Source organism: Octopus sinensis, linkage group LG23 (genome assembly GCF_006345805.1).
Source record: "Octopus sinensis linkage group LG23, ASM634580v1, whole genome shotgun sequence".
NCBI lineage: Eukaryota > Metazoa > Mollusca > Cephalopoda > Octopoda > Octopodidae > Octopus > Octopus sinensis.
In genome coordinates, this window is record NC_043019.1 from 10,231,092 (window position 1) to 10,255,525 (window position 24,434).

The 24,434-nt window shown below is 34.6% G+C and overlaps 1 protein-coding gene across 3 annotated transcripts in view; it reads left to right on the top strand.

Moving 5' to 3' along the window:
• The window catches only part of LOC115223469 (phospholipase ABHD3), a 94,688-nt gene that overhangs the window by 56,964 nt on the left and 13,290 nt on the right, over window positions 1–24,434 (top strand). For 2 of the 3 annotated variants that reach the window (XM_029794060.2, XM_036512547.1), the window contains 7 exons: window positions 4,448–4,508; window positions 4,972–5,023; window positions 7,478–7,590; window positions 9,297–9,470; window positions 13,631–13,676; window positions 16,153–16,318; window positions 19,437–22,739. In XM_029794060.2, the coding sequence (XP_029649920.1) occupies window positions 4,448–4,508; window positions 4,972–5,023; window positions 7,478–7,590; window positions 9,297–9,470; window positions 13,631–13,676; window positions 16,153–16,318; window positions 19,437–19,618 (794 nt within the window). In that variant the 3' untranslated portion in view covers window positions 19,619–22,739. Of the gene's footprint in view, window positions 1–4,447; window positions 4,509–4,971; window positions 5,024–7,477; window positions 7,591–9,296; window positions 9,471–13,630; window positions 13,677–16,152; window positions 16,319–19,436; window positions 22,740–24,434 lie in introns of those variants that run through there. The other variant, XR_005003567.1, reaches the window with a different exon arrangement.

The following is a 24,434-nucleotide window of genomic DNA, read 5'->3' on the forward strand; positions in this document are numbered from 1 at the left end:
GTTCTGAGTTCAAATTCTGCCACAGTTGACTTTGATGAAATGTGTTTCAGCCATGACCTTCCTGTCTGTTTTGTTTCTTTTTTTTTAAAACAGTGTATATCTAGGAGTACATTATCTGACAGGTTTCTTTTTTTTTTAAACAGTAGAGTGTACTTTGAATGAAATTTGGTTCCTCTTTCTAGCAAATTAAGCAACTGTGCAGAGGTTCACTTATCCTATCTTAACTTTGCTCTTAAAATCTATATCTATAAAATCAATATTGAAAGATGCCACCAAAGAAAAGATATAATCTCTCCAGAAACAACTATAATGCAAAGAGGATTGTAGAAAACTGAAGGCAAGAATCTCAAGAGAGAAAGGAGATGGGACTTTCCCAAGATCAGCAAAGGCATGCTGCAGCACATTTTATGAAGTCTCAATACAGAAGGGAGATGAGACTTTCCCCAAATTTCCAGATGAAACTAATGGCATGCACTGTCAGCACTACCAGCCTCTCTTCAACCTCTTATAGATCTGGATGGCACTTACATCCAGTCAAAGGATTTTCTGAACAATATCAGGCAATACAACTCTGCATTTCAAACGACATCATTTGGTGCATCTAAGGAGATAGTTGAACATGGAATTACACCAATGTTCAGAGTCCAAGGGCAAGTGTATCACCTCATTGGTTCCCTGTTACCCACAAATGAACAACTACTCTTCCTCCAAATTTACTTCATGAGTGATGTAGGACAACAAACCCAAAGTAGGTGTCAAAACTTTAGATGATGGCTTGTGTTAGATGCAGCACTGACTGCTACAACGGAGTATATCCACTGACAGCTTTTCGGTGCATTCAAAAGTCATATATCTTCCACCCTAAATTTCCATGACAGGTTACGGCCTGGAATACTCCAAACAGGGGCATCACATGTCACTTAGTCAAATTAGCTCATCATTTACTCCACAGATGTTTTGTCATCAATGCTGCACTTTCCCGTATCATCTGTTTCAACATAAATGTAATATATATACAAAATATATGCCATTTAATCCTGTGCAATGCTGAGCATCTCTGCTAGTAATTCATATAATTCAATTTCTATCTCTCTCTCTCTCTCTCTCTCTCTCTCTCTCTCTCTCTCTCTCTCTCTCACACACATACACACTTCTTTTTGTTTAACTATGAATGCAAAGAGTAGTCAATGCTGTAAAGTAAATATTAAAGTGACCCTATACATACATACATACATACATACATACATACATACATACATACATACATACATACATACATACATACATACATACATACATACATACATACATACATACATACATACATACATGCATGCAGGCAGGCAGGCAGGCAGGTAGGCAGGCAGGCAGGCAGCAAATTGGCCCAGAGTTAGTAGACTGCTGAATAGAATAGCTTGTGTTGTTCATTTTGGCTCTTTACACCCTGACTTAGTAAGCAATCAGGGTCAACTTTATCTTTCATCATTTTGGGGTCAATAAAGTATCAGTACAAAATAATGGATTGGCAGACTTGTTAGTCTTAGATGACATGCTTTGCCATATGCATTCTACCCTCTTTGGATTCTGATTTCAAATTCTGCCTCAGCGTGAATGGCCACCTAATCATGCAAGCACCTTATCATCCAATCTGCAATTGGCTAAACTGGAGGGATAGGATTACAATTAGTATAGTTAAGCTCACAACAGCCTGAAGCTTCCTTCAGCAGTGGATTATATATATATATATATATATATATATATATATATATATATATATATACAACATACAAATACTTACATATATGCATGTATACACACATATATATGCATGCATACACATGACCAGTTTAAATTGCCTGTCTAAACTCCATGTGCTCGTACACATATATGTGTGTATACTTGCGTATATGTAAGTATTTGTATGTTGTGTATATATATATATATATATATATATATATATATATATATGTATATGTATGTATGTATTTATGTAATATCTTGTGTATATTCCTCTGATGAGGCAAAGCATTTCTTATGCAAAGCTAGAGATACGGGATTTGGAATTATCCAATAATTCTTTGCTAGTTTATTTTGTCTCTCTGTCTTCTCTCCTGGTGGTGTATGAATATCTGATGTGGTTTTAGAGTCAAGTTTTGACTGCTATCTCTAGCCACTTGATATGATCGGTATTTAAAAAAAAACGATCTTATCCTTATTTATATAAATTTATATATACAAACATATGAGGGATCAGGCTGAAAAGTTCCTGGCTTTGGCTCAAAGAAAATACAGGAGGATCAGTTAATTATGTTTTTCTGCAATACCTTCCTCCTCTCTGCTTCACACACTTATTACAGCAGCCCTTCAATTTTCTAAACCCTGTAAAAGAACTTGGAAGGTTGGGCCTCCAATCAGGCCTTTCATGATACCCTTAACGCCAGGATCTTTTCAGTACCCCTTCACCCCTTCGTATATATATATATATATATATATATATATATATATAAAATTTGTTATTTTTTGCTTTAAAGTTGTAAAAGTGCTAGAAGTGTGCAGAATGTGATATGTTTATTGATATGTAAGGCAAACTAATGTATGAACTAATTTGATTAGTGTACAAAATGAAGTGGTAAATATTTTAAGAGGATAAAAACATTATTACACCTGGGTAAAGAAACTAAATAATTGATAAAATAAATACATTAACAATGATGGTGGTATTTCAACTGTAGTCCCACCATTGTTAATATCGTTCCTGCATAGAATAAGTTATTACTAGCACACAAAATAGGGAGTCAATATTTCTTTTAATATCTTAATTTGCTGTTTAACTAAACAAGTCAAATAAGAAATTTTAACTGGTGTGAAAATGATTTTAAAATCCCCCTTCACCTGTCTGTCTGTCTTTCTCTCTGATGTGTGTGTGTGTGTGTGTGAACATTTGAGTTACAAAAATAAGCAGGAAAAAAGAAGCCCCTTGGGCAAATGTCCTTTCCTATAGTTTAGGTAGATCAATGCTTTATGGATGGAATTTGATGGAGAGTAATTGTGTGAAAACCCATCATGTGTTTCTCTCATTCAGAAGAATTTGATCATTCCATATTATTGCATCTAGAATACAATGTTTTTCTCTAGAAATACAGAAATAAAAAGAACTACAATCAGAACTCAGTGTTGTAGTGTAATGGTGATTCTAAACGACCATCATGTTTGAACTCACAACCTACGGGCAGGTAGTTCAGTACCTTAGTCATCTTATCCATCACTATCCACTTAGTTATCTTGGCTCTACATGATTGGTGTTACATTTGACCTCATGTCATTTTGGTTAGCATTTCAGCTCATTAAACCGGCAGCCATTTGACCCCATAAAAAAAGTAACCCCTCACACACAGGGATTCAACCATGAATCTCGTTATTATTGAAAAATCGAGCTGACCAGTCAGTGTGTTGCTGGCAGTGGTCGGCGGCTCATATAGTAGGGCACTATTCTCTCTACCCAGTTATTGCTCTATTGATAAATTCTCTTACTCTCTCTTGATGTTAACAAACTGCTCTTCACACAACCTAACAAATTCATGTAGGACAACCACGTAGCTGAGTAGAAAATGTCTTAACTGTACAGCTATGTCTTCCGTTATGTTTATGAATAAAGAAGTCATTAAAAAAATAGTCTTAGAAGCCAACTACTGTTTGTTTCAGATTATTTATACACTCTCTCTCTCTCACACACACGCACACACACATACATACAAATATATATATATATATATATATAATATATATATATATGATCAGACTGGGCCTGGTGCAGCCTTCTGGCTTCCCAGACCCCAGTTGCACCGTCCAACCCATGCCAGCATGGAAAGCGGACGCTAAACGATGATGATGATGATGATGATATATATATATATATATATATATATATATATATATATATATATATATATATATATATATGTATGTATATATATATATACACACACATATATATATACGCATACTATATAATATATTCAACAAAATATTAAGGAAAGACACTTACAGGTCATTCGACTCACTTGAAAAGAGCAGCCAAAACTCAAACCGCAAAAATAGTAGTAATTCTGAAAGCTAAAGGAGAAATAAAAACGTTGACCTGTAAGGGTCTTTCCTTAATATTTTGTTGAATATATTATATAGTCTGTGACTATTTCTATTTTCTCACTTGACCGCTGGTTGCAGAAAATTTTCTTTAATTTTTCTTGAATTTTTTTTGCTACCCTATATTGATAAATTATATATACACATATATAGATATAAAGATACAAATATGATGATAATTTATTTTTGAATGTAGATTCACGGTTAGAACAGCAGAAACATTGAGTAAATTACCCTTAGAAAGTGAGAAAATATGTCAACGAATAGCTATATATATATACATATATATATTGTCTTTTCACAGGAAATAGTCGAGAAACTTATGCACTTCATATAGTACAACAATCATCTATTTTAGGATATAGGTGAGTTCTTTTGACCTTTCTAACATCATTAACATATTTTTTTTAATGAAACTAATTCTAATCAAGTATGTTATGAATATTGTTGTTTAGTTCTTGGTCAACTTTGGTTCAACTGATCCATTATCAAAGATGTTCCTGTCACAACTATTCTTTTATTTAATATGGCCATGATGATATAATTCTAAATTATGTACTAAGTTGCTGAGTTATAAGATGAATATATATCTGTATTGATTTTATTTGTAGTCAAAAGCTCTCTCTAGAGTTATTTAAAATTTAAAAACAAGATCATTGAGTGAAAATGCTGAACAGTATAGATAATGGATTATGAGGTGGATGTGTTTTATTAAAACCAGCTTCTTGAAGCTTATTAAAGTGTACAAACATACAAAGTCACAAATAAATAGCTTTCAACATATTTCCTATTTTTGCAATTATGCTACCAAACTTTTTCTAATTGCAGGTCAGTTGTATTTAATTATAGAGGAACGAGTGCAAATGAAGATAAGCTTTTAGTAAGTATGCTATAATCATTATGGTTATTTAGCAGGTTTATTCTCTCTGAATTTAATGCTTGAGAAAACTAAAACTGGTCGTCAGCATGGCTAAACAAAATGTTAGATTTTGGTCTTTTTGATACCAATGTACCTGAGACAAAAATCTTTTTACTTTTAAAATGTTCCACACAAACACCAACACTAATGCATGTCAAAGTGCACCCTGCAGTTCTCAGCTAAAGTATATTCGGAATAATTGATTTGTAGATTATTTATACTGGGGTCAATCAGTCAATACCTGATATCCCACAGGTCCACTTGACAAGTGCTGACTTGGGTTACACAACAATATCACTTGCACTTTGGAATGTGCAGTATGCCTTTGAGTTATGCAGAGACATACCTATCTGCAATAATAGGTTACATCTGTAAGTTGTTTGGCTATAGGTTTACTTGATCAGAGCTGACCTAACACTACACAACAATAAATCAATTATTGGTCTTTAGATCAGAGATCAATATTATTCTTCCTTGATATGTTAAGAACATCGAATTTTCCTCGGAAAATGCATCAATAATTTCATTTAGAGAATTACTAAGTTTATATGTGTGAAATCTTTTATTTTGGCTTGAATAATATATGATGAAATGCTCTTATATCAATTCATTATGAAATAATTATGTATTCCATTAGTTCTAATGTAATCTAGAAATATTCAGTTACACAACCATGAAGTTGGCAAAACTACAATTATGTCTTTTATCTCATTATTTTATTAATTTGCCATGAGACAAGCTGTGAACACATTGTGCTCACAACTTTTTCCTGACATCAACACTGCCAGCAAGACCTGTATATCATTATTTGATTTAGAAGATAAACAGTTATCTCAGCTCTCTGGCAGACTGACCAAGAAACTAATCTTCAGATGTAATAAATGTACAGAAATGGTTTAGTGGCAGGTCCTGCCTGGTCGACTGACAAAGACCTTGGACTTGAGATATGATATATGCACAGCAGTTTACAATAGGAATAGTGAGATCTCTAGCCTATTATGAAAGAAGAAGGACTTCAAAAAGGATAGATGTGCAAGAGTAAACAATATGTACAGTGAAATCTGGAACATTAGAAGTACAAGAATAATTAACAGGTAGTGATACCAATGAAATATAGTTTTTGGACTGTTATATAGAACTGTTATTTAGATGTTCTGTAGATGTAATTAGATTGTTTCTGTTTGGTAAGGGGTACGTAGAAGTGGTTAACTCTGTTGATAACAAAGACTTTCAACTTTGAAAAGACAAATTTTATGTGTAAAAAATGTAGTAGTACACGATAGTGAGTCGTGGTTATTGTCTCTGGAAGATTCTGGAGGGAAATGAATATATTGGATGTATAGTTTTACCCTACATTAGCAATTCTCAAATCAGAGGCACTTGGCACCTAGGGGAGGAATTGAAAAGAATTTAAAATCTGAGAGAAGGAATTTTAATGGGAAATTGTGTTGGAATTTTAGTCAAAGAATGATTTCCAAAATAGGAATGGTTTAACCTTGTGTACTATATATATATAAATAATGTAATGCTGATATTCACATCAGTAAAAAGGAAAAGAAACCGAAGACAGAAAAAAACTGCAGCTTCAGATTTAATCCCATTTGGGATTATCTCAGTTATTGAGGTTTGCAAAATGTGTTCATGGTAAGGTGATAGTCAGGCTCAGTGCATTTTTTATGCCAGTGACACTATTCAAATCACCATGTAAACACACAATGCAACAAACTCCAGAGAGGGATGATGTTGCCTTTGTATGTTTGACAGGGGTTCAGGTATGAGGGAAGAGGTTAGAGTAGAGGAGGGAGCATGGCTGTTCACATTGAGGAAGGAGCATGAGAATGGATTCGAGGTATCTGCAAGAAGATAGACAATGGTGATGTGGTGACCAGGTGGTTCCTCAGGTAGCAGGAGAAGATGGAGTGGAAGGGATTTGCAAGAGGGGGGGGGGGAAGAGGCGGGGAGAGTGAAGAGGGAGGTAGGCAACATCTGTAAGGATTGAAGGGTGGGGGTGCATGATATAGGGAGGTTACAGGGATGCTAGCAGCATAGTAGTAACAATCTGTTGACAGGGGCAAAAGAGAAAGAGAGAGAGACAGAGAGAGAGGTATATATATATATATATATATATATGTATGTATACACCTCCCCCCCCCCAACTCCAACATGAGCAACCATTAATTCAAATATATATATAATAGGTGTGAACTTTAGTTTGGAAACCTTGAAACTGAGACTTTATGAATGAATTCCTTGTGATGTTTGTTCCATTATATTATTTCAAACATCCTGGTGTTTCCTGTTCATTTTCTCCCAGAACTCGACGGACAGAAAATGTAATTCAAACATTAAGGTTTTTGTTTGTTGATTTCTATTTGCATCTGAGCTACGATTTATGACATTTTGTCACTTTTGCAGACACCAAGAACATATTGTGCCACTGATACAGAAGACTTAGAGACTGTTGTAAATCATGTGAAAAATTGTTACCCAGAAGCACCATTATTTGGGGTAGGAATCTCCCTTGGTGGGTAAGTTGTGAATTGATTGCATAGTTTGTATTTGTCATTATTTACTTATCTTCTCTTCTGGAACAAATCTGTGACTAAAGGCATTGAAGTGGCATCTTTTTTTTTTTTTATTTTTGTTAATCTAGGACTCCATTTTCTTTTTTAAGGATGACAGGGTAGGGTTTATTTTACAGAATTTTGCCATTTTACTTACTCTATCTAGTAGATTGACCAATAATCATGTGTTTAGATCATTGGCCTATGTGTGTCTGTCTGTGTATAGAACATGTGTACTTACTGTTTAGATATATGTTCAGTGACATTCTGACTGTCCCATGTTATTTTTAAGGATACAACACCTAGAAATTACATCATTTAATGTATTCTCACTGACAGTATGATGTGCTTTGAGAAAGATTTTAGCTGCTATTTCTAGCCAGTATATATAGATTTCATTTAAAAAAAATTTTTGATCAAATTTTTAGAGTATTTTCTTTTCTGGAATGATATTTTCTTTTCTGGAATAATAAAATTTGAGGAACATTGTGGGACTTCTATTCTGCATATTTACCTTATGAATTCAAATCTTGCCACTCAGTTTTACATTGAAATAAAGTACCCATGTCGTACTTGGGTGGATATGTTTAGCTGTTTGCTGCTACGAGAATTTTTGACTGTGTGTTTATATTAGAAGTCAACATTTAACCGTTCCAGGGGCAAGAGAGTGTTCAGCTCAGTTACTAGCAGCATTTCTAATAATAATAATAATAATAATACTTTCTGCTATAGGCACAAAGCCTGAAATTTGGAGGTAGGGGGCCAGTCGATTAGATTGACCCAGTACACAACTATTACTTAATTTATTGACCCCGAAAGGATGAATGGCAAAGTTGACCTTGACAGAATTTGAACATAGAGTATAAGAGCGGACGAAATGCCACTAATCATTTTTCCCAGTGTGCTAATGATTCTGCCAGCTCACCACCTTAATAATAATGATGATAATAATAATAATAATAATGATGATGATGATGATGACGACGACGACGATCTTATTGTCTACAATGCTCAGATGCATTACAAATTGTGAAAGAATGTTCAAAGGGGACAGAAAACAAACTTATTAATTAGTCAAGTAAAAGAAGAGAGATGTGAAGGCCAGAAGTATGTACAAAGTATGAAAAATAAAACAGATAAAGAGAAAATGAATATTTAAGGGAGTCATGGAGAAGGAAAGGTGCACAGGCTCGTGAGGGAAGGGTTGTTGGTGAATTTTAGAATGCATAAAACTTTTGAAGGATCCAGGGTAGTTTCTTTCATGTTTAAACAATTCTGAGTGTGAAAAACTGTTTCTAATAGTCATGGTCACTGTCTTTTGATTTTATAAGCATGTCCACGAGTGGGAAAGAGGTATTGAATTCAAAAAGACGGTCAAAGTTGTTGTTGGAAAGATGGTGGATTATTTTGTGGGCTTCTGTCAATGACATTATCTCAATGTGTTCATTTTTAAGACAACAGAGTATAATTTGTGAGAGATTTGGCTGGTATTTCTTGCAGGTTAGGTAACCATGTAGAGACTCTTTCAGAGTTTTTGTCAACAGTGAAATATTAAATACATAAACACTCAACGTTCATTCTCCTCCTCAACTGTTTCTTGTAACTTTCTTCCTTTTCTTGAAATTATTTGTTAATCGTCTTCGTGTCCTTTTTCTCTTAAATCTTTTTAGGATGATAATGACTGGTTATTTAGCAAAATGTGGTGAAAATGCTGTCTTCCAAGCTGCTATGGCTGTATCAGCTGCCTGGGATTCTTTTGAATCTTCAAAAACTCTAGAACAACCAATTAATTATCTCCTTTTCAACAAATACTTGGCCAGGAATCTTGTTAATTTGGTCCATAAGTAAGTGCAAACTTTTTTACCGTGTATGTATATGTATATATATATATATATATATATATATATATATATATAACATATCTGTGTGTGTGTGTGTGTGTGCATGTATGCTCATGCACACACATGTATGTGTTTATATCTATCTATATATTTATCTATATTTTTTATCTATATCTATGTATATTAATCCATATATTTCTTACTGTATGCTTATCCGTCCATATATCTATATTTATTCGTATATATACCTACACTTCTACTTTTGTCTGACTTTCTGTCCATCTGTCTGTCCACCAGTTTCACTGTCCATTCCATCCATCCACCCATCCATTCCTTCCTTCCTTCCTTCCTTCCTTCTGGGTTGTGGGGTAGGATGAGAGAGTGGATGTTTTCATAAGAGTGTGAGGATGGAGCAAACAGGCAGAGGTTAAGAAGGTGAGTAATGAACAGGGGTTAGGGTGCAGATAATGGGGAATACCTCTATGTAGAGGGGAAAGGTAGGAGATTAGGAGTGGCTCAAGAAAGAGAATAGAACAGAATGAAGCAGGATGATGTCCCAGGTGTAGGAACCACAAAGAGGGAGATACATAAGCAAGTGGGGACCATAATAGGTGGGCCATGGTGACAGAAAGGGGAGGACAATATATGTGGGTAGTTAGTGACTTTCAAATTAAAGCTAGATGGATCCAGAGAGACAAGCCAACCTGAAAAGGGTAGATATGGAAGCTTAAAGATCCTCAATCTCCTCCTATTTGTTGTTGTACTTCAGTTTATAACAAAAGAGTTTAAAACCAGTTGCCCAGAGGAACTTTTATTGGTGAGTCTATAGTAAAATTAGGAAAGATATTCTATGCATGGAAGAAAAATCTGAGATCAAAGGGTCTTAAAGTTAGCTTAGCAAAGACCAAAGTTCTAGTAAGCAGGAAAACAGACAGTATACTGATTCCTTCAGGAAAATGGCCCAATTTGATATGTAGAAGAAATTCCATATAGTATACCCAGTGCAAACTATGGAGACACAAGAGATGCAGTGGAATCACAGGAAGATTATCAGAGAAAGTAGACTTTATTTATGGCAAATGCACAACAGCAATAAACACTAAGAGCACATGATAATAGATTTTCTGGAATGCTAAGGAGGATCCTTAAAGGAAGTAGATAGTTTCTGTTACCTAGGCAACCTAAGCAGCAGTGGAAGAGGATACTCTGAAAGTAAAGTTGCTAGAATACAAACCATCCAGAAGAAGTTTAGAGAGTATTAGCTGTGTTGGTAACAAAAGGTTTATTCTCCCAGGGTGAAAGATAAATGACATGATGCTTGCATACAAGCAACAATGATGTGAAACATGGGCTGCAAGTGCAGAGGACGTGCAAAAACTAGGATGAAATGAAACTAGCATGATCCACTGGACGTGCAGTGGTAGTGTGCACATGCAACACAATGAAAATGTATTGAGAGAAAAATTGGACATAAGATGCATCAGATGTAGTGAACCCTAGAGAAAACTGCACTGGTATGTTCATGTGATGCATATTGATGAAAGCAGCTGCATAAAGAAGTATCAATTGCCAAATGTGGATAAAATTTGTGGAAAAGGAAAACTCTGGAAGATTTTGGAAGAAATAGTGAAGACCAACTTCAGGTTATTGAGTCTCATAGAGGAGATTATTGGTGATTTGCAGTATCCCAGAAGACCCATCTATCCCATGACTCATCTTCATAACATCCATTCCTTTTTCACCTTTCTATTTCCCCAACTCCTGTTATTATCTGAGAGTAGGACTGCACATATTCCATTGCCATTTTTCTGCTACCCATCATCTTTCTCCTAACTTCTTCCCTTGATACTCTTCCTGCTCTCTCAACATCATCTTATTACACTATTTTTCATCAAACATCCCTTTCCCTTGAAACCCTCTCATATCTGTCATTGATGCAACCTCTAACTTCTTTTGGCCCTCACTATTTCCACCCTTATGCTCTATTCACCTCTCTCACTCTACATCCTTTCTTCTCATTAAACTTCACTCATCTCCTTATTTCTCTCATGTCTCTAATTTGATTATACTGTTGCTCTCTCCCCACCTTATCTTCTTCCTGACCCACTCTTATTTTTCTTTACCTTCTCAACCCGCTAAACTGACCACACCTCTTCACCTCTATCCTCATCGCTACCCACTATCATTCTCCTTTCACACTCTCATCAACCTATCCACCCAGCTATCCTAGATTTTCTGTCTCTATTCTCTCTATATCTACTTTGTTGTACCTTGAGGGTACTTCACCTCTACCATCCTTGTCCTTTTCCTACTGGGGTAGCCATGTATCTCCTCTATAGCAAGATATCTGTTCCTGTCCCTGTATTACACTTTGGCCGCTCAACACCTGACACAAAACCACCCCCCTCAATATTCCACATCCATCTTCTATCAAGAGGTCTTGTCTTGCAAGTTGCTTGGTGACCTCATGAGGGTAAAAAAGTGAAAAAGAAATAACACACTGAATTATCTTCCACAACTTTAATTCATACTAAATCCCAGATCATCAGAATATTGAATTAATATTCAATATTCATCTCATTACTGACATGGTTTCAAATTTTGGCGCCAGGCCAGTAGTTTCGAAAGAGAGGGAAGTCGACTACATCGACCCCATACTGGTACTGATTTTATTAACCCCCAAAAGGATGAAAGTCAAAGTTGATCTTTGTGCAATTTGAACTCACAACATAAAGATGAACAAAATGTTGTGAAGCATTTTGTCCATCATTCGAACAATTCTGCCAGCTCATGGCCTTGAAATGAAACATAATGTTAGGAAGAGAATTATTGTTGTTTGTGTTTATTAACTCTTTCCTGATAGTGTTTCAATTAAAAAAATTAATGAGGATGAATTTGGTGAGCATTAATAAAACCACAATTATTCTCTTTCTTTGGATTTGAACATAACAAAATATTTTGACATAAAACTATGATGGAAGATTTTAATTTGACTTTTTAAAATGGAAAGTTTTGTTTCCAGAGGATTGGTTTCAAAAGGGTTACGTTTAGACATAAATAATAGTTTGAAGGTTTGAGAACCTGGGAATAAACTTACGATATAGAACTATAACAGATAGACAATAGCATTTCATTGTTGAGGTATATTAGGGGTTCCTATCAATTCAGTTATTTTTCTCAGAGTCCTTGAGAAAAATCAGTTTCTCAGTACTCACATCTTTTGAGGATTAACTGTAGTAAATAATAGGTTTTAATCACATTTCGTATTATTTACATAAATTGGAATTGTGGTTCGGAGGAATCAGTTGGGTAGAAGATGAAATTTCATAGTATTTATGTCACTTTACATTTTGAGCTCAAATTATCACAAAATTTACTTTGTTTATCATCCTTTTGAGCAGTGAAGGGGGTCAATAAAAAACAAAAAATAGCACCAGTTGATATTGGGGTTGTTATAATATAATCAACTGCTTCATTTTCTCATCCCCTCCCCAAGTCTGTAGCATAATTATTACCATCATCGTTTAAATGTCCACTTTCCATGCTGGCATGGGTTGGACAGTGTGACAAGAGCTGCCCAGGCTCCATGAAGGCCCTTCCTAATGCCAACCACTTTACAGAGTGTACTGAGTGCTTTTATATAGCACTGGCATGGGTGTGCTTATGTTGCACCAGTATGGGTGTTTTTTTTATGAGACCAGCAGCCACAAGCCTGTAAGATTAGGAATGCTCAGATGGAGAAGGATGCAGGTGACAATCTCACTTGTACTTGACTTGGCATGGTTTCTCAAGCACAGTGAACCATCAGGAGTCTTGGTCCCCTGTCATCTCCTCTGTGTAGATCCTTTTTTAATTTTTTTTTTTATCCACTTTGTCCTTGTCTCCACTGTCACGTCCTCCTACTCCTCTACCTCTGCCACATGTTCCCTCTACAGTTGCACCTCTTGATGCGACTGTCTGCATTCATACACATTACCACATGACCGTATCAACACAGTCTTCTCTCTTGCACTCTACATCTGATGCCTTGCATACTCAGTTTTTCTCTCCCTCTTAGAATTCAGTATACCTGTCTACATACTTCTCTGTCTACCTTCCACATTTTGTCTGAAAAGTGGCAGGTGAGTAGATATAAACGTGTTTTTTTCTTTCTTTCTTCGAAGGAACAGAGTTATTGAGCATCATTTTGATATGGACTACGTAATGAAGGTATGTTGTAAGTTCTTAAAACTTTACTTTGTTCTCTTTGACAAACATTGTTGCACATTTTGCTGTACTTATTTTTGCATTCCATAATACATAAGTTAGTGATCATAAAGACAAATTAGTGAAACTAGTTCATTAGTAAATTTAAGATGATAATTATATTTCTTTTTTACTATCTCCTATCATTTTTACTGGAAAGCACTCCAACCAAAATATGGACTGTTTGTTCTTACATTTCTTATTTTCATTCTCTTGTAAGTGAAAGTAAATGTGTGATTCTAGAAAAATTTAGATTCCAGTTTGGAAACATAACAAAAACAATAAAGGTAAAGCAAAAAGATATATATAATTGTAGAAATTATATTGTAACAAAATTTGGAATTTGTTTCTTTGGTTTCACTTTCTGCTTAAGAATTTTTTATTTCTAGATAATTGTAAAATTATTTTGCTTTGTTATTGTTTTAAATTTTTAGATCTCAGTCTCTTTAGTTTGTTTGCTTGAAACTTAGTTCAATAAATGTTCTTTTTTAAAAGTTTTTCTATTACAACAGTTATGACACTGACATATACTTCACATTGTCGTGCAGCTACTGTCTATACCTTGTTCAGAGATTTATTATTGCTTGTTTAGACTTTATCGAGATCAGTGACTTTTTGTCACTGGAAAAAGGATATATGTATTTGCATTGGGACCCCTTTGCATCGAAGACCAGTGATTGTCGTGTGCTGACGACAGGTAAATATCCAGAAAGTCGGGTCAGTGCGTATCACGTCAGGTCAACGATGGGAAGGATGGCTTCCCTTTGCAAATACTGATAGGGCACAGAAAGTGTGTTAATAGCCAGCTGGAGAAGATGTTCTGGGGCTACAGCTACAGTAGCATCCACCCTTAGTGGTTAGCCACATTTAGGTGGCAAATATACTTCACATGATTAATATATTTTGCCATTAAAATGATTCCTTTGTAGATGATAGGTGATAAGTATGATTACTTAATGCTTCTGAGATTGCAAAACGCTTTCAAGTGAGCCATCAGAAATGGATCAAATTGAGCAATAAGTTCTATAATTCCTAAAAATTGTGCTTAAATCCTACAGTCACTCCACTACTCCTAAATGCCAGGCCTTTTTTGGTGAGAAATATTCCCATGGCCACAGTACAGTGCAATACTCAGCTCAGTGGTTCTTGTTTTCCCAACTCTCTGTTAACAAGAGGACATTCCATTTATAAAAGATTGACCCTCACCACAGAATCTTTGTGGCTTGGCTTTGTTTGCTTTCATTTTATCCTCTGCTTTTTCTCCAAATGTTAAAGCCATCCTTGTTGAAAAATCTTTGTTCTGCTATTTTTATTTAAATTGCATAAAAATATATCTAATACTATCTTAGAATAACTCTGCTTGTCATTACATTACATTGGAAACACTTTCATGTGATTAGAGAAAAAGAAATAGAAAGAAAAGAGAGAGAGAGAAGTGTCCATGATGTGGGGTGGAGGGAATGTAATTGTAATGCTTTCAAGTGATTAGCTGAAAGGAAATAGAGGAGAAAGAAAAAGGAGAAAAAGGTGAAGTGTGACACAGAAAGAGGGAGAGAAAAGACGGAGCGATAAAAAGAAAGGCAGAGAAAGGAGGAGACAGGAGGAAAGGGAGATGGTGGTGGTGGTGGTGGTGGTGTTGGAGGTGGTGGTTGTGCATGGATAGTGAAAAGTGTATTTTAAATAATAATTGAGCTGTTTTTTTTATACATCACCCATCACTTAACACTTGCGCATTTGTGCAATTCTGTGAAATATTCATGCTTATTTAAGTGGCAGATATATGCAATTCAGCTCAAGGTTGTATCATATGTATGGGATATTTTGTTTGTTTATGGGGGAAATGGAAAAATAAGAGTGAATATTTATTTGATGAGTGCTGTGTATTAAGTCTATAAAATTGTGCATAAAGTATATAAAGTGCATTAAGTGATCATCACATTCCAATTTCTTTCACTTTTCAATGGGTAACTGATGAGTGACTATCTTTCCATACAGACACAACACAGGCTATGCTTTCAGGTTCTTTTGATAAAGTTTTCAGAAATAACCCAACAGGTTTACCAATAATTTTGTGAAATATTCACGGGTCCTGCTTGTCAATATTATTATGACATGCTCCTCTGTCGAGATACATCAACAAATTCAGCATATAATTAGCAATACAGAGTAAATTAAGTACCAGGCTCAGTGAACTATCATTGCAAACATTCTATTTGTCACAGGTCTATATTTTTTTTTACTCTTAATCATTTTTTAATTATTGCACACCCAGTTCTACTATTTTAAAATCCTCAGTGAACTATCATTGCAAACATTCTATTTGTCACAGGTCTATATTTTTTTTTACTCTTAATCATTTTTTAATTATTGCACCCAGTTCTACATATTTTAAAATCCTAACATGTATTTGAGCATTTCTTATTGATCTCACTGATTCCAGAGCCAGACTATAAAAGAATTTGATGACAGATTCACTGCTAAACTCTTTGGTTATGGTACTTGGGAAAAATATTATCGAGACGCCTGCCTCAATGACAAGCTTCATCTCATTAAGATACCACTACTCTGTCTAAATGCCGCTGATGATCCTTTTTCTCCATATCATGGTAAGAAAAATTTTTCTCAACTACTTTATCCTTATCCCCCACTAATCTTACCATTAGCTGCATACAGCTAATGGAAGATCTGTAGAGCTCAATGAGGATGTCCTGCAAACCCTGGTGGAACAAAATCCCATCATAACTGTTGAGGAACTAGCAGAGAAGCTTGGATTTGGTCATTCAACCATTCATCAACACCTGCATGCCATCAAAAAGTCAGCAAATTGAGTCAATGGCTTCCTCACAATCTCTCCGAGTCTAACCACACTCACAGAGAATGAATGTGTGCTCTTCTTTAGTGTCATGTCTCATGAATGAACCTTTTTGGGACTGAATAGTGACTGGTGATGAGAAATGGGTTCTCTATAAATATGTCAAGTGCCCAAGACAGTGGGTAGGGAAAGGGGAAACACTGACACCCCAGGCTAAAGAAGGTCTTCACCCACATAGGGTGTTGTTTTCTGTTTGGTGGGATGTGAAAGGTTTAGTCCACTTTGAACTTTTAAACCCAAACCAAATGATAACAAAGGGGATCTACTGTGAGCAGGTTGCATGGCTTCAGTCAGCACTAGAAGAAAAACGACCATCTTTGGTTTTAAGATGGAAGGTGTTCTTCCATCAGGATAATGCTTGGCCACATACAGCGAAGATGACATTCTAAAGGTTGGAGCAGTTTGGATGAGTGCTTTCCTTGTGATTGACAAGAGGATCCTTAGATATTTCATTGTAACATGTGTATCTGTTGTTTTTTGCTCTTACATTTACATCATCAGGTAGATGCTCTATGACTGATTTCATCTCGTTCATTTCCTATTGAGTTCTTGGTTTCTGATGAATTCATTTCAGTCTCTGCATCTAACTTATGAGGACTGTGGGATTATGTTACTCTTGAAAAAGTTCAAAATGCTTTTCATTTCTTTCTGTTTAGAGTTATGGTCAGGTTCATCTACCAAACTTCTCTTTGATGTCATTTGCTCAGTTCTAAAATAAAAATACAATATTGTGTCAGGCATTGAAACATTAATAGCAAAATGTGTGCCACAGATCAATGGTCTAATTTTAAGCAGTTGCCAAATTTTTGATACCTTTGTTACATGTTAGGTTTGTTTGCATCAAGTTAATCATGATGGCCTCATTCTGTTCTCACAAAATAATTAGCCAACACATGACCCAAAATAACAAGATAAAGGCCATTAGCTCCTAAAACATGTTTTCTATTCTTTTGTTTTTGTAGAACTTAGTAATTTTACATTTGCAAGCAAATGTGAAATAAATTATTCGTAATTGTATGTTATTTGTTAAAAATGAAAAAAAAAAAAATGAGAAAGAAATAGACTCAACTAAACTTTACATAGTTTTAGAAGTGACATTTCATTCTGGCCCATAATGAGGGTGATTTCTGCATATTTCAAGGTGATTGCTGTACATTTTGGCAACATTCCACATTTATTTAGTACACCACGACACTGTCATATATTCTTTAATTATATACATTGTTCTATTCTGAGTTATCACTGCATAAAAATAAGGTATCAATAATGGCCACCACTTCACAATGTGAAACTGAAGAATAATATATTTATCTTAAAACCTTAGTTTCAACAGCATTCTGAATTTGAACAGATAAAAAATTATCAACAATCTCAAAATAGTTATGACAACATAAACTGGGACATTCAATGTTCAATGATGTTTGGGCTGTGATATTAGAATCACTTGAAGTTTAATATCTCTTGCTAAAATCACATGCTGACTTGGTGACTGTTGGGAAATTCATGGCAATTGATAATGTTTGTCTATAGATACCAAATAACTATTGTTTCTGTAGTAAATAAGTTTCTATCATTTCTGATGAAGGCCTTGAGAAAAACAGTAGCATTTCTATTTTTGGTACTCATGTACTGTAGGCACAGGAGTGGTTGTGTGGTTAAGATATTTGCTTCCCAACACATGGTTTCAGATTCAACCCCACTGTGGGACCTTGGGCAAGTGCCTTCTTCTATAGCCCTGGGTTAACCAAAGCCTTATGAAAAAAGTTGATAGATGGTAACTGAAAAAAGTCCATTGTATATGCATGCATGCATGTATGTATGTATGTATGTATGTATGTGCACATGTGTGTATGTATGTGCACATGTGTGTATGTATGTATGTGTTTGTGTGTGTGTGTGTGCGTGCATGTGTGCATATGTATGTAAGTATGTGTGTGCCTTTGTCTTGACACCATCTGATTGTTGTAAATGAATGTCATTCATTTCCAATATTCTGCAAAGAAATGCTGACCTTGGGGAAATATTACCTTGCTTAGAAATAATGTTGGCAGCTGGTAGGGTACCTGGCCGTAGAAATCTGCCTCAACAAACTTTGTCTGACCCATGCAAGTATAGAAAAGTGGACGTTAAAATGATAATGGTGATGATGATGATGAGGATGATGTGATTTTAATATCACTGCTGAAACATCCTTGCTGCACTGCCTGTTTGTTTGGGCAACAAGATGTCTCCCATTTATCAAGAGTTCATCTCATGATTCTAACATCACAGCTCATACACACTGCATCCTTATCAAGAGTTCATCTCACCATTCTAACATCACAGCTCATATAAACTTCATACACACTGCATCCTTGTGTTTGTCATCATAAACAGTTTTGGATGTTGTTTACAGTTTACTTACGAGTCTCAGATTACAGCTTCTACAGATTGAAATACTAAAGAAATTTATTGTTTACTAAATCTTTTACTACTTCCAGTTCTTAATATGACAACATTCCAAAGAAACTGCAAGACATAAAGCAATTTTAGATGTCAAAGGCTCTGATTTGCACTTATAATGTCTAACAGTATTTTGCTTTGAAAATCTTAGCAGTTAGCTTCAGTCATAGAAAATCTTATTATTACCAAAAGTGATTGTTTGTATACAAATGCATTATCCAGTTTTTTTCTCTTTCTATTTGAAGTAATTTTTGAAACTGATTATGTTTCAACATTTCTAAATTCCTACGGTTTTTTCCTCCATGATTGCACAATTGCTAAAACTCATAGTGTTTATGTTTTAACTCATCCATGGTTTCTCTGTTTTATTTTGTGCAATTACTAAAATGATATTCCTTTGCGTTTTTCAGCAATTCCAGTTGCGCAGGCGAAAGAAAATAAAAACGTTGCCTTCGTCATAACTTCCCATGGTGGTCATATTGGATTTATGGAAGGCATCTTTCCACGCCATGCAAACTACATGGACCGCCTTTTCGTCCAGTTTGCTGATGCTGTCTTTAAACATGCACACACGGAATTAAAAACTGATTAAGGAGATTCTAATGAACATTTCTCCCACTCACACACACTTTTACATCCATAAACATTATACAACTTGAATTTAATGGAACAAAAATTATTTCATTTTCCAAATAATTTTCTTTTCATGAGTTAATATCATTTTTCTCAATTTGAGTGGGGAGCTTATTTAAAAAGTAATAGTTTTAATTTTAGACTTGAAGGTTTTAAGTGAAATTATAATTAATGTGATTTAATTAACCGATCAACATTTTCTGTATAAGTTTATATTCTTTTACAGCTATATTTGTAACTTAATTAAATTATTAGTAACTTTAGTGATATAAACTAGCTAAGCTCTCCAGTCAATGTGTGTATGTGTGTGTGGGACTAATAGCTAAACGTAGGGGATTCCAGAGTATGGTAGGGTCCCATTCTTGTTTGTCTGTTTACTTAATTTTAGTGGAACTAATATAAAAGATATTTATATTTTTGAGAGACAATATGTCCAGTCTCTTTAGCAGACGTTGTTGTTGTTAACTATTAATATAGATTTATTAATTTACAAATTTACATTGATTAATGTGTAAATAATTACAGTGGAGTTGTAATTGTTATAGCAACGACAACGACAGTAATAGCAATAACAATACATACATTAATTATTTGGTTATAATGAATTTGTGTGATTTTGTTCAGTTATCATTTTATTCATTATGTTTGTCATTCATCAGATGGGACATCACCAACCCATTGCCAGAATTAGCTGTGATAAATATTTGTTGTGGTTTTCAGCTTCTACATGCTTGCTCTGACTGCTAGAAATAGCAGCTAAAATCTCCTTCAAATCACACCCAAATGTCTTAAAAATAATAGAAATGACATGGGTAGTGTAGTCATAGATTATTTAAAGACAGGATAGTCATGGCTGGAAGGCCTTTGGTCATAGGTCTGCTCAATCAGGGTAGACTTTGGAGCTAAACAACTGCAACAACAACAAAAGCTTCTCGTGATTTCTTTGAGATTTATCCGTGAGAAAAGACATATTTTTGTCACTGATAAGATGGTCTCTGCAGAAAGGATCTCTGCTACTGAATTGTACACATTCCAACAAACTCTTTCCTGTCAGTGGAACTGGTTGTGTGTGTTTGTGTGTGTGTGAGAGGGGGGGGAGGTGAAAAGAGAAACTTGTTTTAATGCAGTCATCGTTTAAGGAATATTTTATACATAATGTATCTAATGTATATAGAAGACAATATTTATTTTCATCAAATGCTAAATTTGTTTTCCCATTACTACTAAGGCATTAATCTTGCTGGTCAGAGAGGGCTTGTGAAGGCCAAAGATATTGTGGACAGGTTGATATCTGCATGACTTGTCAGCCAGAACAAGAGTTCTTTAGTCCAACATAAATGTCAACCAGTCAATAATGAAATTGAAGAGGTACCTGTATTATCAGCTCAGCTAATTGGGGCACATGACATAATGCAAAACCTTAAACAAAGTACTTTATTTGGTTAATTCAGAGAAAGGTAAAATAAGGGGTTGTTGGTGTGTTGCAGTGCAAAAAGGAGAATCAAGACATGCTGTGTGTTACAACATCACCCCAATGACTCTGCTAAGGGATGAGGGTTCAAGGCAAGAATTAAAAGTGGTTGTAATCTTTGGGGGATAAATAGTATTCACTGAAAATTTGAGGTACTTAATGGTTATCTGTAGTATCTGATAGAGGGGTCAGTTTGACAATAGTGATGATGAACTGTAGTTGTAGATATTAGGACACTATGGTAGTCTGTATTGGTAGGGGCCAGTTTAAGAATATAGTAGTAGTAGTAGTTTGTATTAACAGGGCCCAGTTTGGAGTGACTAGTGACAATATGTATTGTCAGGAACAATATTTGTGGTCTCTATTAGCAGGGGTCACTTTAAGAACAGCAATGAGGGTTTGTATAGGTAAGGATCAGTTTCTCATAACTTGTAGGGATGTGTTTTGTCAGTGGTCAGTTTGAAGTGTCTAACAGTGATCTGTATTGTTTGGCAAAGGTCATTTTAAAGATGCTGGAGGTTATCTATATTAGCAGGGATCAATTTGACCATTGTTGGTGGTTTATTTAGGCAAGGGTCATTTAAAGGGCCCCAAATGGGTTTACTTTGGTAAGAATTAGTTCAATAAAATATTTTGGCCAGTATCTAGACTGTAATGATTATCCTCCAATCACAGAAATTAACTTTTCAATAATTAACATAACAGTGGGTGCAAGCACAGTTTGTTATATGACAAATAAAACTGGTGTTATGTTCTATGAAACGAAGGTTTGGTGATGCCAAACAAGAGAAACAAAAGTTAGACATTTTAGATATTTGTTTTCATGACACAGACAAGCTAATTTTTGTATCCTTACTGGATTTTTTGTAGACAACCCTGTCACTCTCCCAGAATTTGTGAAATTGTATTTGGGTTGGTGAAGAATCTAGTTTAAAATAACTATTTGTTGCCTGTGTGGTTCCTATTAAATACTATGTGTAGTTGGTTATAAGTCAACTATTCAAAACCTATTTACAAACATCTAAATTTACAAGACTAAAAAGAATACACTAATATTTAAAAGTTATTTTTTATAAAAACACTAAATCCTGTCTTCTTAGCTTATTTAAATTTTGTATGATTCTGGGAACACAAGGGTTGGGTTTTAGAATTCTTTTATGGTTTGTTTTTTGATTCCAGAATTCCTTGTAAGTTCTCTCAGTCTGGTGCGAGAATGTTGAAGAAACTTTAGAAATCTAGAAGAATATTAACGAATAAAATTTCTGTCTCATGGAGAAACTGAATCACTGCTGAACATTTGGTTCTATAATAACTGAGCTAACCAGATGATTGTTGGGTAGAATTGGACTCTGTGTTGGAATATTGGGAGCTTGATTAAAATTTAATGAAAGTTGGTTAAGTGAAATGCTGCAGAGATTAGTGTTGTCATTAGGGCTTAAAACTCTTTGTAGATTGTCCTTAATTTTAAAGTTAATTAATTGATAAATAGAAAGTTGCTGTATAAAGATGAGGACTTACGCATTTCATAGAGTTCTGATCACAGTTTATTTTTGTTTAAATAGATTAATGCACAGATATTTCAGATGTACAGATGTGTGTATGTGTGTGTGTGTGTAAAAGAAGAGAGGGAGAGAGTGGGGGCTATTACTTGACCTTACACATAAACATATGTCATAGCTTGTACCTTGTTTTACAACACACAACTGCAAGGAATGACGTGTCACAACCTCACACTCTATTTGAAAACACCCATACCTTGCCCTTTTTTTTACTCAGACACACATATCATACCTTACATATTTCACACAGTTAAACACATACTTCATCATACTACAACAACATGCATGCACCATGCAAAATTCATTTTCTCTTTATAAACATGAGTTTGATGGATCTTCAAATTCAATAATTTTCCCTGTATTTTAGTCATAGATATTTTGTTCTTTCCCTTCATAAAGTTACTCACTTCACTGTAAAGTGGAATTGTTAATCTGTTAACTGGAGCAAGTTAAGCACTCAACCACCCAGCCTCTTGGATTTCAGTCTTATTACATTTAATTCTCACTTGAAAAGTGCATCAGAGTGTTTATATAAAGCAAAACATTTTATTCTTTCCTACCCCTTTTTCCTGTCTCATGTAGGACCGATCTTGGAATGAAAATCTGCTTCCTTTTATTCAGCAGCTTTTAATAAAACCTGCTCCTCTCAACAGAGCAGCCAACAGTAACATTTATTCCTACTCAAGGGTTAGTCATATTTGCTCACCTTCCATGTAGCATCTTAGAATGATGTATTTATGTAACAGTGTAGAATGGTAACTCCTCTTTCTCATGTAGCATCATAGAATGATGATTCCTTATATCTCTTGCAGTCTTTTAGAATGATAAAATCTCTGTTCTTCATACTGACACCATCCTATCTCCCTTTTATAACATATTTTATTATCTCCTAATTTAGTATTGGATCTTTACTCAAATTGAAGATATTTTTGTTTTCATGAACAGACTATATATGTCTCTATGCATAGAACATGGAACAGTTAAACGGTCCTGTTTATTCAGTTTATTTGTCCATATTTACTTGATATGTTGTGACTTGGTCTAATTCTTATATATATATATATATATATATATATATTATATATATATATATATATATATATCTATATATGTATATATAGTTGACTTCTTAAGTGCTTATTAAATATAATTATTCCTATGTTACTACTTCCTCACAAATGTATAATTATTATTATTATTAGCAGAAATTATACTGAAATCCCAACACTCAGAGTATCAACTGGTAACTTTTTGCATGTAGGTGCATTCAAGCCCCCTCTCTCTCTCTCTCACACACACACACGCACTTGTCTATATTAGCTGGGTTATGCCATTGAGGGGATCTCTATATGGTAGCTCTGTTTGCTAGATACAGCAGCTAAATCTGTCCCAAATTGCAATCATTACCATCTTCGAACAGGAAAGGACAGAATAGAGAATGTGTATATATATATATAAGTATGTATATATATATATATATATATATATATATATATATATATATATATATATATATATATATATAATAACGTTTATATATTTGTTGTGCAAGATTTTTTATGTGAAGTCGTGTGTTGAAACAGACATTGTTGTATTTCGGAATGGTCATTTTGCCAGTTTAGCCAATATTTTGTTCATGTAAACATGAACAAAATAAAATTTAAAAAAAAAAGAATAAACAAAATCAAAAACAAAAGCAAATTACATGAACGTATATAAACAGAAGATACAAATATTACAGGCAT